Raw genomic sequence first — 15,144 nt, 5'->3', positions numbered from 1 at the left:
ATGGAAAATGACTTGCGTAGTGTGCATGTTGGCTAGGTGGCATTTCTGATCTGCAGCTATTAATGTAATTAACCTCCACAAGAACTGAACAAAACTGAGCTACACTGAAATCTCAGTGTGTCGTTCAGCAATGTAACCTCTTCATTTACCTAAAAAAAAATAAATAAAAAAAAATCAAGGATCTTTTCTTATTGTGTGGCCACATGTTGGTTCATGCCACTGAACTTTATTTCAAGTGCTGGTCTAAAGTTTACAAGTATGCAGTGGTGAATTATGGGAAAATGTGTAAAAATGATGCCCAAGACATCTACGGTTTCCATCAGATGCAACTGTGCAGCCAGAAAAAAAGGTGGCTTGGGTTTGAATATTTCACACAGTGCATGCGTCACATACTCTAGCTTCAAAGAGGCATTGGAACAAGCAGCATATGGAATATTACAGACTGTATACTGTGTGTATGAGATACTGTCACGCTGTGGAATAATGTTTGTTTTCTCATTCTGAATAAAAGGGGCATTTAAAGGGAAAATATGCTTCGGGAGCTTAAATGAAATTTCAAGGACAAAAAGCAAGATGAAAGCAAAGAAAATCTCATCTCAGGATTGAATAGAATGAGGTCCACGTTAGTACCACTGACCAGTCAGCAAACCGTCTGACGCACTGTGATGTGAGGTAACAAACTTTAAAGTGCACAGCTTTCATTCCCTGCTTCCCCTCTTTTGTTTCCTTTGATGTGAAAAGAAAAAAAAAAAAAAGAAATACGCAGAAATAAAAAGCTGCTGTCAGAGATGATTTGGTGCAGAGTATGTGTGTAGGTTCTCCACAGGATTTGAGGAATGTTTGTGGGACAGAGAGAGAAAAGAAATTGTGGCAGAGACGACAACATGAAGTGGAGGAGGTGATGGAGTGGAAGATGTGGAGAGAGGGGCAGACAGTTCTGACCTTGAGCAGAGCCTAAATAAATGAGGAGGTGCCAGTCTGCTCCCAGGGTGACACCTAGGGCGACCACACTATTTGACTTATTCATAGCAGACAAACTGTCACTGCAGATCCTCCTCTCTACCTCTGTCTCCATGTCCTGTCATCAGTCTCCCTCCTCACCTCAGACATAGGATTTGAAATCTCTGTAAATCACTGTAAATACTCAAATAAAGGCATTGTTGCTAGGTTGGCTAAAAACCAATGACTCGGGTGGAATTACCTGCACTGCAGTTGCACACATGGTAATTTCAGTGTAATGTTCATTTACAGATGACTTAATGTTTTCTTTAACAAATTATTCCACATTACTTTGTTTCTTTCGATCGCTGTTAAGCTACTGGCAGTGAAACAGCACCTCCTGCAGACTTTTGACTTTAAAAGCCAACCAGAAAATGGGGGCTTATCTTTGAGTCACTGGAAAGCTTTTAATGTGAAATATGATGGGGTCCAAAGTCTGACATCATTTCCTATTAAAATGGATAGTACAATATACTTAAAAAAAGGGGGAAATAGGAAAAAAGGCATGCCTCTAATATAAGGTTGTTTCTAACAAAGGCCTGGTTCCTTCTGAGGTTGAAATAAATAAAAGTCCAGCACAACAACACATTATTTGCAGCCCCTAATGAGTCCTATAAACCATATGGTCACCAGGAGTCTTGAGACAAGCAGTGTGTGCTACTTTATCTTGTTAATGTAAAATATTTTCATGAACAAAACTTTTAACAGATCAAAATTTACAGAAAGCTGTTGGGACCTTTACACTGAGAGTGGAGTTTTCAAAATGATCTCTAGCTTAGGAAATGAAAAAAAAAGAAATAATGCTACAGAAACATTATGTTTAATTATAAGTCTTTTCTCTAATCTTTGTTTTCTTCTTGTCTTCTTCACCAAAACCCGTATAAGCATTCCAAGCATTAAAGGATCACAAGCAGGAAGTTTGAACCACTGCTTATAAAGGCTACACAAATAAATGTTTAAGTGGGAACTGGAGATGTTTTTGATGAAAGCCACCTCATTAAGCACTTAACACCACAGTATCAAGGCAGGAAAGATTAACTTGGTACTTGACTTTGAAGCTACAGACTACGACTGTACACAGAGGCGGGCGGAGCCTCTAGCGGTGCCCATAATTTGTAAGAACAGTGCGACAAATCAACCAAGTGTGAGGAAGGACAAGCCCTGCTGACATAAGCAATAAGCGATGCAGCAGAGCAGCAGTGTGTCAGCTGGATAACGAAGCTAATTGGCACTGAATTAATAGAATAATGGGAATCTTGCAGATAGGCCACTTGAAAGTCATCTCTCCTTTTCAAACGCAGCTTTTGTTGGCCTAAATTCACCACTGAAATTAAAAGTTACGCTTCATTTGCAGCCATCAGGAAATTTGCCATCAGTGTGCACGTATTCAGAGCTAATCAGGACTAATCAAGCCAATCACAGCATCCTCATTAGCTCGCCAGAGATGTGGCAACTATGACTCAGCGGAAGAGACAAAGATAATCCATCTGAGACGATGAGACGGAAGTGACTGAAAACACCTGGTGCAGCCACGACCAATTACACCTGCGTTTCCATTGATATTTCCTGACTGTGATGCGACGTCCTGAAGTCTCAGGAGAAAACACCAGAATAACTTAAGTTCTATTCATCTGGGATTTGTAGTCAATTAAAAAGACTATCATGTCACCATTTCATTTGAGCTCCCCTCTTCCCCTGTTTCCACGGAGACATTACCATCGGGGACTGGGATATTAATCACTGAATTAATTATTATGGGCTGCCTTGAGGGAGCAGAAGGGGGTATTAACCCTTATTAAGAGAAAGAGAAGAGAGAGCAAGACGTTCTGTGCTATTTCAACCTCTGCCTTTCCTGTCGGAGCTGTGTCATGAAATGAGAAGAAAAAAAAAAAAGTCTACAATTACAGTCTACATGAAACATGGGAGAATTACATTTCTCAAAGTGGACAGAATCACATGAGGGGGGTTACAGCTACATCTAGTACATTGAACTAGTACAGTGGAAAGTAAAAGTAAAAAAGTAAGGAGCTGGATGGACACATAATTGTCTTTCACTTTAGCCCACCAGTGGTTGCTTATAGTCTTGTTCTCACACAGTGTTTAAGAGGCTATAAGCAATAGTTTTACTATAAAAATGTGTGAAAGAGTCTGCTTGTAGTGATAAACCTATGGAGAGCTGAGTTTCAGCAACCCAGTCACTCTCACTGCTTTCTGTTTCCTGCTAAGAAGCTCTACAAAACCCAGTGTTATTTATTCAGTAAGGATCTGTCTTTGCTGATGTTTGATTTATCCGCTAATGCAGATTTGTTGGCTTCCTTTTTTACCACTCTGACTTTAGCTGATGGCTAACAAGCTGTAGAGGCATTATTATTTATCATCATCATCATTATTTTATTTATTTATTTATTTTGAACTTTTGCTTTTTTGAAGCCACTCGCTCATGTTGTTCTACAACTGGATTATCTTTCAGCAAGATGCTGGAAACCTTCCTGTTTAAAGTCTAACCTTGCTAGCCTTGTAGCTGTGCAGATGTGCCTGTTTTTTGTTTCCGGTGAATTTCTGTGAGACAGGACAATGGCCCTTTTTAAGGAAATGTGTTGAAATCTCCTCTACCTTTGGCTGATTAAATTGTTCAGACACTTGGCCCCAAAAGGAGTTTAACAGGTAGCCTTATTTGAGGGGTGCTGATTATGCTAATGATCAAACTGTATGAACATTGACCTCCTCGTGAACAGGTGACATTTATCAGGTTTACGACAGGTTTGTGCAGTTGAGAAGGTTTGGTAAGTCTGACTTGAGACCTCACAGAAAAAAAGAAAAGAATATGAAAATTTTCTTGGATGAGGCCCGGTTTCTCCCAAACTACCTGTGTTGCTTTTAAATGGGATTTCCTCAATGAAAACTTAAATGATGTGACCACCAAACACCACAGATGTGACCAAATCCACCAAAACAAACCATCTTGTAACCTTATGCTCCAGTAAGGCTACCAAACACCTGACATTATCTATATTTGTATTCTTATGTAATCCATTTGTGGTGGACAAACATGTTGAATATCAAAAGTTTCACAGACTGTGCTGCAGGCAAACTGAGTTTCCGGTGTCCACCCATCTCCTGACTGTAACCCATGAGTGAGCACTGCGGCTCTCGCGCCCAATACGTCCCGTTCACCTCTGCCCTTGTCACTCCCTCCGTGCCGTCTAATCTCCCCTGTGTGAAGGGATTTGCATGTTGCCCTGTCAGGCTAAACTGGAGTGGAAGCGCTCCTGAGCTCCGGGGCTCTGTGCTGATGGATTGGGAGAGGCCCATGGGATTAGCGGTGACAGGTGGAATGCAGCGGGGACCACAGCCAGAGACAGAGAGGGTTGAAATGTAGACTTTTCATTCTGATGCCGACATTGTTGTGCGGCTCTCAAGTCCTTATCTGCAGTACACAGGCGGAAATGGTTATGGCGGTGGGTTGGGGTGGTCTGCACACATGTGAACAAAGCGAGTGTACTCCTTAAATGAGTGCGCTTAATTACAGTCACAGGGCCACTATAGTCTCCTCTATAGGTTGCTTACGTGAGGCCGGGCTATAATTTCGAAGGCGCTCTAATGTACCTCAGGATCCGCCATCTTGTGTGTGTCTCTGTTCTCCTCTGGTGTGGGGGAGGCTGAAAGATACAGGCTGGTTTGGTCCTCCTTTCATCTTCTAAAATCTTACCAACTCTATTACAGCATAAGATCCATAAGGGCTTAAAGCAGATAAAAGAAGTATTATATAAAAGACTTAAAATAACTATAGGAGCTAAGTTAGCAGCACCTTTAAATAACCCAAACAATCCATCAGCTGGAACTTTAAGCTTGACAAAGCCATTCAAACAGCTAAGACAGGCTTTAAAGACAACTTTACTTTACCAGTCTATAGGTTTCAGTAGATGTCCGTGAAGAGAATGTCACTGTGTGATGATGGACACGAAGCCTGATCTATGATTGCAAAAACAAAGACGACCAGCCCGTAAAGGCTGGAGAGGAACATGGCCAAACAATAAACTGTACAAGCCCCAATTCTCCACCCTTCCACCAAAGTACGCCACGCTTCATGGACTCCAGTCGGCTGGTCCGAAGCCCAAGGGACACTTTTTTTGGATCTCGTAATTTGGACAAAGGTAGGAGAAGTCACGGGGACGGTGAAAGACAACACCTTGACAGTGTGTTCTTAATGAATCACACAGGTTTCATACCATGGAGCAGACAGAACCATGGTCGCTAATGTAACTGGAGCTCAAATACACAGACGCACAAGTGCAAGGCCACAACTGCTGAAGCTGACGGACATCGAGACAACTCAATTCCCTTACAAGCAGACGACACAGTGTATGCAAGTCAGACAGTGAATAACAATATGGCTGGAGAAGAGACAGAGAGAGACAAAAAAATCAATACGAGCAGAGACACACACTCTCTTTCTCTCTTGCACAAACACACCACATAACACATAACGAGTGCGATGCCACTGTGCATGTACAGACATACACAGCGTGAGCAGCAGACAGTTGCTTGCAACACAGAACATAATACCTGATAATTAAAACCTTTATATTACACCACAGTCCCAATGCAAATATACAGCAGAATGTGCAGTAACTTACTTAAATAATACAAATCTACAATTAGTAAAATGAAGTTCACTGTAGCAGTGGATGAAAGAAACTAAATAAGTGTTTTTTTGTTTTGTTTTGTTAGTTGTAGTTTGAAGGAATAGTTCAGCTTTCAGAGATGGAGAGACTGATATCAATCTGATGTCTGTGGGCTACATAGAGCTGGAGCTGGGATGTTTAGTTACTGGAAACAAAGGGAAACCGATTGGTCAAAGTTCAAATAAGCACCAACCAACATCAAAAATATCTCAACAACTGTTGGATGGATTGCCTTGAAAGTCATGGTTCCCAGATGATGAATCCCAATGACTCTGATGATCCCATGACTTTTCTTCATGAGCTAATGTGAGGTTTGACATTGGTGTTTTTTTGTGAAATATAGCACAATATTTGGTTCAGACATTCATATCTCCCTCAGGATGAACTGTAATACGTTTAGTGGTGTACTGTTGTCCAACACTGGTTTATGAACAAACACTTGGAAAACTAATGATGTTCCCATCAGCCACTGCTGTGTTTAGTGCTGATTAGCAAATGTTAGCATACTTACATGATGCAAAACTTGCATTTCTTGGATGGTGAACATGCTAAACATTATACCTGCTAAACCTCAGCATTTTGCATTGTCATAGTGAGCATGTTAGCTTGCTCACATTAGTATTCAACTCAGTGCACCACTGTACTGGCTTACAGAGTCACAATCATGGCTGCAGACTTTTAGTCTTGTTTAATCCATACACAAACAGAGACCTAAACATAACAGTTTGAGGTTTTAGGGGGATTGCATCCTGAAACAATGTCTTGGTTAACAACAGGCAGAGTGACAGTGTAAAATGTCCTCAAGTACTTGGTGGACAGACAAATAAGACGTAAACTTATATTTCTGATAGTCAGATTAAACTAATGAGATACACTGTGTGAGCTTTACAGGTGTTTACATTTTTTGAACTTTGGACAGAGGTTAACAGTTTCACAGTTCTTCCAGTCTTTGCTAAGCTTTAGTAAGCTAATAGTGTCTTTGCTAGCAGTGGTAACAAGCTTTGCTATCAGTGTCTGATTTTAGCTCCAAACTTGAGATTTATATCAATCTTCTCATCTCATTCTCAAAAGGGCTCAAACAGAACAGAGATAAGAATATTTTCCAAAAGGCTGAACTATTGTTTTAAACACAGAGCATTTTTATTTTCATTCAGAGTCACATATATACCCAACACAAGACTACATAATTCAATCCTAAATTGTGTCGACACTTAAGTTCATGTTTGTCGATTTCTAAGTTATGAGGTTTTCATAACTTAGAACATCAACTTAATATAATGAATAAAGTCAATAAAGTAGTTCTTCCAGATCAGGCTGTTAAGTGGTTATAATGTAAATATATTATAGACCATAATCCTGGTTCAGATGTTGAGCATTATTAGAGTCAACAGGAAAAGTCATATTGGGTAAGAACTGGAGGATCTCCATGGTTTTTAATGGAAACTTTGGCTTTAATGTGAATGTAATGTGTTATGACTCAAGCTAAGGGCACACTACACAACTGTTTGGACTGGGAAAAATATCAAAAACCACACTCGTCACAATATATGTCAGTTGAGGATTATTTATGTGTACTCACTTTACAATTAGCTCAATTTGAAAATTACAGACTACTGGTTTTTGGTGCCAGTGACAATTTAACATGATTAACAACATCAAGACATGCTAATTTGTGATGTTTTTCTTTCCTCTTCAATGTCACTGGCTAATGTTCATCACAGGAGGGTGTCAAGACTTTCTTGTCGATATTTTTTGTCTTCATTTTGTGTCTGAAATAATGATGAAGGTCTAAACCGGATTGGCAGGCGAGGGATTTGAGTTCTGAATGTCATCTGTAATATTGTCTCTGAACTAACACAGAGTCAATCCAATCAGACGTGATGGCACATTCTGATTATAACTGGCCTGCAGGTCATGTAATGTGTCCCCAGCCGGAGCAGAAAAGAGCTAAAGAAATATCAGTGAGACAAATACTGAGTCAACTTCTCTGACAGTTGAATGAAAGTCCGGCTTACCTGGGGGAGATGTCACAGCCCTGCTGCATGAAGGCGCCCAGGGAGAACCAGAGGGAGTTGAAGATACCAAACTCATTGGGGGGCTGGTCACTTGGCGGACCGTCGGTGCCCTCTTCGGGCTCCTCGGTGTGCCATTCGTACGGGCTGAAGCGGCTGACCAGGAAGAGCACCACGCTCACGCCGATATAGGCAAACACGATGCACATCCAGATCTCGTAGGCCAACGGGTCCAGGAAGGAGAACACCCCTGGTTTGGATTTCTGGGGCTTCTTGATCATGATGGAAATGCCCAGCGACATGAAGGGCTTGGAGAAATCGATCACCTCCTCCCGGACCAACGTGATAGTCAAAGGGGCCACAGCGATTTCCGCTTTCTGTGGGGATTTGGATGAAGAGGGATTTGATTAGCCACCTGAATGAGCCTCTTTGAGAGCAGTTCTAAATCCCAAATGATGACAGATAAACAAATGCAAATAATGGATCATCTCTCCGAGCCGTGCCATGCAACAATCAACCATCACTTAGTCACAGATATGACATCCCAAAAGCCAACAGCTAGCCATCCGTCGGAAAACAAAACAACAACAATTACCCTATTTCTTCTTCTTCAGCTCGTGTCATTTTATCTGAATTTCTCCCTTGACTGAACAAATCTCTGAGCGATCGAGCTTAGACGGAGGCTGAATACATCTCAGAGTGATCAAGTTAAGACAGAGGGGGAAAGAGAAGAAATTGAAAAAGAAATTCTGAAACCCTCTCTAATGCTGAGAGGCTTAGCTGAAACTCTGGGGGAATCAGCAGGGAGGATAAAATAATGTGTCACAGAAATATGCTTACAGCACAGGAAGGCAAAGATGGGATACAGCCACCTCTGAGGTCTGCAGCTGTGGGAAAAAATGCACACTGGCTTGCTGAAAATCCACAAACCAGATTAAAGTTAGTGACTTAGCAACACTTGTGTGACCTTGTCTGCCTGGCTTGGGAGCAAAGGGCTTAATATCAGCAAGAATTTAAAGTTTCATTACGACCATACGACACTTAAGGAGGCAGGAAAGGAGAAAACAGGGACGACGGAAAGAAAATGAAAGAGATTTAAGTTCTTTCATCCTCAGCAAAATGCACTAAGATGACAGCCTCGGGGCATTTAGTGTGTGCTAAAATACATGGCAGGTTAAATGGAGGCAGGGCTTTTGTGGTAGTGCAGAGCTTTTCAGGGAGAGCCGGGAAGAAATGAATGGTCTCTGAGCAAAGTCTTAGTCGGGAAAGTGCTGACAGCTTCCATGTCCTCAGACGTTCCCATGAACACTGAAGAAAAACCAACCAGCTTCCCCTGTGCCCCCAATCACACACTCTATAGTGCACTACTGGCTATACACACTAGTGCACTGCATATAATTTCAAAAACACAAACTCACACACATTTTGGTATTACTATACTTGTGACGACCTTCCACTGAATCTGAAATCGTTCTCTCTTCTGCTCCCACCATGCATCTTTACCCCACATCTTGTTCTTGGTTTTACTCTCAACCCTTCACACTCCCTTCAAGTAAACCTCATGCAATAATGTGGAAGATTCAGGTCAAAACTCCAGCATCTTGTAGTACACAGAAGAGCGTAATTATTAGACTGATGTGTTTTGGCTTCTGGCCTTCATCGGGGGCCACAAGCTGAATAATAACTAATCAAGTTCTTCTGTACACTGCAAATGTTGCGGAAGTTTTTACCTCTTTAGACTTCTTCCTTCATCCTTAGAGGTAAATGAAGTTGTGCCAGAAACCTCTACTTTGCTTCTACTCTTTTTCAAACACCCCTAGTTATCTTGAAAAATAAAATGTGCAATACATCCACATTTAAAGCTGATTAGAGACTTTGAGAAGCTCAAAAATTCAAGAGGTACAAAAACAGCATTTCTGCTCTGGAAATGAAAGGGTTAAAGTCCAAAATTATGGTGACATCTGCACTTAAGTTTTCAAGTGAAGGGATTTATATTAAGTAATTTTGCCAGGCAGGTCTCCCAGTCAGCGAAGCTTTTGAACAGGAAGTGTTTGTGCTCACAGTGCTTGTTATAGAGACAAAAATAGCAAAGAGTACAGCTGCACTTTTTGTTCCTGTGTGTTTGACCAGCCTGGTCAGTCTTTACACCAAAAGTGCATTGTGCTGCTTGATCAGTCCTGACACATCCCGAACTGTGGCTCTCCACGCTGCAGTCAACCTCACAGTGAGTCACTGCAGCACCAGAGAGGTTCAGGTGAGAAAAATGCCACTTACCTCATCACAAAAATGGACTAGGAAAATGTTTTTCTAGTCTCTTTCTATCTAAAATATTGTACATTTTAAAGTGATCATTTCCTGCAGAATAAAAAATGTTTTCTGGGGAAAACATACTTAAAAGCTTTCACAAACTGGATGAAGGTTAAATAGCTATTGCATTATGGTCACTGACAGAGATACAGAGTAGAATATCTTTTTATTGACTGAATTAAACTTTAACTGAATCTAAATCCAAATTTAATTCAGTGTAAGTGACAAAAACCTTCACTTTTAATGGTATTCTACATGTTTCTATTCCCAAATATGCTGCTCTTTCTTCACTTTGATGCCTTTATAGGCTCTGAAATCCCAACATCATCCCATACCACATTCTTGCATCCTGTTTGATCGCACGTTGAGGTCAGCAGCAGAGAGACACCTCACTCCAAATCCAACCATCACCTCACAGATTCTGTAACAAGCTCCACACCCACACTTCTCCACTTTAACCCCTCCTAAAGCTCGGCTCTAATGCTACACTAATTCCTCTCTTCCTGCTTGAATTAATACCACCAGAGACTGCTAGCCTGTTTACAATTTCATTTCAGGTGGGTTTAATTATCTACACAACAAACAGCACAATACAGCAGTGCTTCAGATGATTAAGTCGAACTCTGCAGATCAAGAAATACTCAGAGGCCTCTTGTCCAGCAAAACCTTCGTTAAAAGGTTATATTTTCTGCACATTAAAAGAGTGTTTCATATATTATGGAATCATTTTAACTTATCATATGATCAGTGGCTGGTTATTTATCTTAATTGCACAAAAAGAGTCTTACATTTCATTATATTTTAATAAGAAGTCTTCTTGTTTCCTGATCTGTTTCAGTTTTCATTTTCAATTGAAGCAAACACAACACTTCCTCTATGTTTACCTGTTGCCTTGATAAATTCTAAATAATGTACATAATGTATTTTTTATGTATGTATCTGTCTTCTCTGACAGAAATACTATTTTCAGTATACAATACTTGTTTTATTAATTTATTATTTCCATTTCTTACATTAGAGTTTTTCAGCTAAGATACTCTGAATAAACTCAACTCACCAGATATTTCCCATTAACAGCCTTACAATGGCTTTAAGTACCAGTTCCTACTAGTGCTTTTAATTTGAAACATCTCCAGGAAGTGTTGAGTTTCATTGATGGTCGTTTAACGGCAATCAAACAACACTAATGGGCCATTCAAACATAGAGACTCAAACACTGTAAGAGTGATGGGTTGCTGTTTATTGTGAATGGGACCTGGCGTTGCAGCCCGGCTCCACACGCTGAGCTGCAGAGATTCAAAATCATAGATACATAAGAAAGAAATTAATCCATTCAGTTGTTGTGCTGCCACCAGAGCTGTGCTACTAGCATGGCTAATAAAGAGCAGAGTGGTAAGTGTGACATGACTGTTGTCGCACAGATGGAATTAATGCTGTGGAATTTACATTATGCTTTAATTGCTACTGAGCTACTAGAGCACAGTACAATTTTCCTCCATCAGTGTTTTGTTTTTTGAACCAAGCCTTCATTTAGTTTGAGCTGGCCACAGCTATCATTTGTGTGTCTGACCTAATTTAAATATATATTTTATTTTTAACGATACCTAATTTAAATGTATATATATATCTATAATTTTAAAATATATATATTTAATTAACCCTTATTTAAAAAATATTTTAAGCTATTTATTGTCATATGGTCATGAAGATAACAAATAGGGAACAAATTGTTCTACTGAATATATCTTGCTTTTATGGACTCTGTGCTTACACAGTGTTAGCGAATTAATTTGACTTGGATGACTAATTTCAGCCATTTTTAGCTTTAAGAGCTTAAAAGCAGTTTTTCAGTCATAGGCCAAGTTGCTGTATAATTGTATTGTTAGTACCAACAGATTAGAAGAAGACATGGTATTGTCTCTAAATACCACCGTGGATCTTACTGACAGCATAAAATTAGTTTGAATGTGATGAGTCAGGGTAGATGAAAAGCTAATTTCAGTCCAAAATAGTGCTTCAAGGAGTTGGGAAAAGAACCTCTTCCTGTCATTCAAAGAGTGAACACAAAAGTTCTTACCCCGTACACCAGCTCCCCGACCATGCCGTTCCAGATCTTCGTCTCTGGGTCCCTGGCGCCGTACTTTCCATCGGGGACGATGGAGATCTTGTACTTGATGCCGATGTGTTTGGCGATCTCTGAGGCCAGGTCCACGCAGTATCCCTCGTACTGGTCGTTGCCCTCGTACATCTCCCAGTTCTTCTTAAGCATCACATAGGGACCCTCCTACACAAGGGACCATAACCAGTGAACCAAACCATCAGACAGACAGACACACAGACATGGAGGGCTCGCACAATGACTCATCAACACAGCGACAGACAAACAGAATGACAAACGGGAACTGCAGCTCAATGATACCAACCAGGGTTGAAGTTAAAGGTACTCTGTGTAGCTTTTGACCACTAGGAGGGCTGTGGAGCAATGTTTTGATGAGTGGGCCCCCATTTTGTTTGTATCACATATGCCAACATGCCTGTGATGCAATATACATTCATGCAACTTAATTGATCAAGATTTGGTGGCAGTAACATCCCTAGAAACATAGAAATATGGCAGGAGAGTACTGGTAGCTAGCAAACATGGATGTAAACAATGTGGGCTTTAAATATTTCATAAGGCAGGAAATGCATTTGACATTTTTATTAGGCCTCAAAGATACACATGATGCGTTTGGGTAACTGTGTTTTTTTTAACAAGAAAACTCCGCAGACATTTTCATTTTCAGTTCATGAAGTGGGTTTTCTTCAGTGCTGCACATGGGAAACATTATTTATCATAAAGTGATAAAAATAAAAATTACATTTCAAAGCTGCACCAAATATTCAAAATGTCCAAAACAATTAAAATAAAAATTAATTTAAAGTACAGCATCACCACTGACTAATATGATGCAGCCAGTTGCCTAAAAAAGATGCAATCACTAATTCGGAGTATAAAACGTTTTCCATTTTAGTCCAAATGAGGTATGTTTACTTCAAATTCAACATTCTTCATAAATTCAACATTACTCAACGCTGAACAACAGGACTTTCAATACTAACATGTTTACGAAATGACTAACAACAATTGTTTCTGAGAAATCATGGTGGATGGCTCTAAATACTACAATACCCAGGAGCCTCAGCTGCTTTTGCAATGAAGAAGCCACTTAGAGGCTTGAATTAGAGGCAAAGCAAACTCAAAACGCTTTGTCAATACAGTTTGGAAGAAAATAGAGTGCCTTAGCTTCTGAGTTCTTCCAAAAGACTATTATCAGATCGTTAGCTGCATTCATAACAGAACTTTAAGCTCTGTGATTGTATATTATTTACAGAGATGCACCTTGGGAATCGTAGTTAATTTTTTGCTGCTTTGGTTTTCATTTTCACAGGTTTGTATTCTTGACTTTTTAATCAAATAATCACAGATTTTATAAGATAGTTGGTCACCATTTGTATTAACAATTAAACTGGGAGACTTCAGGTCCATCCACACTGTTGTATTATCTGCAGAAAATGGAAACTGGACACTGAAATAAATCCTTACCCTTAGCAACTTCAAACTTCCCTCAATTTCCAACGAATACTTGGGTCTATCCAAGTAAAAAAACTGTGTAATGCAGCTTTAAATCTACTGACTTTAAACTGACTTGATCCCACCTGCTGGGAGATGCATTTCTTTCCTCAAGGTAATTTAGTGTTGTACAACCCATAAGGAACACATGCGTAATCATAGTGACAGCCTCCTGCTGCATACGCACAGCGCAGACCGGAATTTAGGCAGGAAAAAAAATAATCTAAGTGTTACCGTGGATGCATGATGCACACAGACTCAAAGAGAAGGAAGGAAAGTATGACTCAGCAGAAACGGAGGCAGACATAAAGCTAAAGGGAAGAGAGAAATGAGCTGCAGTCAGATTGAATGACTTAATACCTAAAACAAGCCTGACTCGACTCGAACTCTTAAAGTAATCGGGGGGGATGCATCAGTCTACACTGTACCCAGTGGTGGGTTATAGATCATTAGATTCGCTGTTGCTCGGAAGGTGATCTAAATGTAAACCTCATCTGGTGTCTGCGCTTACATTTCCAAACAAATTACTTTAGTCATGGAAGGCAGCCTACTGCATGTTGAGAACAGGAGCAATTTATTCTTAAGATGTGTTTGCTTGACATTGCCCCAGGCCAAAGCAAGGTAAACCAAAGACTCCTCAGCAGGGAGAGCATGCAAATGCTCAGCTGAGCCCGCGGCACAAGAAAGTGTTACTGTACAACGTAATGACGGCACAGTTTAGCAGGTTCATGTCAGAATGAGACATTCGTATCCTGAAATATGCTTCACAACTGCTCTTACACAAACATGCTGATAAAATCATAATACACATAACACAAAACTATCCTCTTCACTTGAGGTGCATTCCTGCATTAATTAAAATTATTTGATAAGCTTATTACAAAATTGTTGAATACAAAAATTTACATTTGCCATCAACTATAAAGAATCCGTCATACTAATCATTTCCAAGAAGTTTCCTGGAAATAACTGTGTAATTTGGTACCAACTGTATGGAAAATACAGACAGTGTTGGTTCACTTCCAATTCATTCCAGTGAATCTCAAGTCAAATTTACTGTAGAGTCTTTTAGTCACTTGAACTTGAAACAACATACTGTTTGTCAAGAAATACGTTTCCAATGATAAACAAATAACAGATTAATTAACGAATATTACTGGGGTTTAAATGCGGCTTTTCTTTCAAAGAAATTCCAGTTTTCATTATAATTAGTAAAAAGTACTTTCCAGGACACTTCCTGGGAAATTATTGAGAAATTAGGCACCTGTAAAATAAAGTGTTCATGTAGGCTTTGAAAATGGGCTGAAAGCTACATATAGATTTGACTAACTTCTCCTTAAATTGTCTTTTTTTCTACAAACAAAAACAGAGGCTTTTGGAATAATTTGAATGATGCTACAATCACATAAAAACTCTGCCTTATTTTGTGGGTCCATCATTTAGGAACTATTTCTAAGAAAGAACTCTATCATTTGGTGCAAATTGTAGGGAAAATACTGACACTGACACTTTCTGTGACACAACTCTA

At 39.8% G+C, this 15,144-nt stretch overlaps 1 protein-coding gene across 4 annotated transcripts in view; it reads right to left on the bottom strand.

Moving 5' to 3' along the window:
- Positions 1–15,144, bottom strand: part of gria4b (glutamate receptor, ionotropic, AMPA 4b) — a 112,853-nt gene that overhangs the window by 17,097 nt on the left and 80,612 nt on the right. For all 4 annotated transcript variants that reach the window (XR_011694587.1, XR_011694588.1, XM_071506017.1 and 1 more), the window contains exons 10-11: positions 12,081–12,287; positions 7,700–8,073 (exon numbers count right to left, since the gene is read on the bottom strand). Coding sequence is in view for 2 of the 4 variants with exons in the window: in XM_071506017.1 (XP_071362118.1) it covers positions 7,700–8,073; positions 12,081–12,287 (581 nt within the window). In the remaining 2 variants the exon portion in view is untranslated. The remainder of the gene's footprint in view (positions 1–7,699; positions 8,074–12,080; positions 12,288–15,144) is intronic.

Source organism: Trachinotus anak, unplaced genomic scaffold, assembly GCF_046630095.1.
Source record: "Trachinotus anak isolate AG129_WGS33_773 ecotype Australia unplaced genomic scaffold, CSIRO_AGI_Tana_v1 ptg000020l, whole genome shotgun sequence".
Taxonomy (NCBI): Eukaryota; Metazoa; Chordata; class Actinopteri; order Carangiformes; family Carangidae; genus Trachinotus; species Trachinotus anak.
This window is presented reverse-complemented; position numbering and strand designations above follow the sequence as displayed.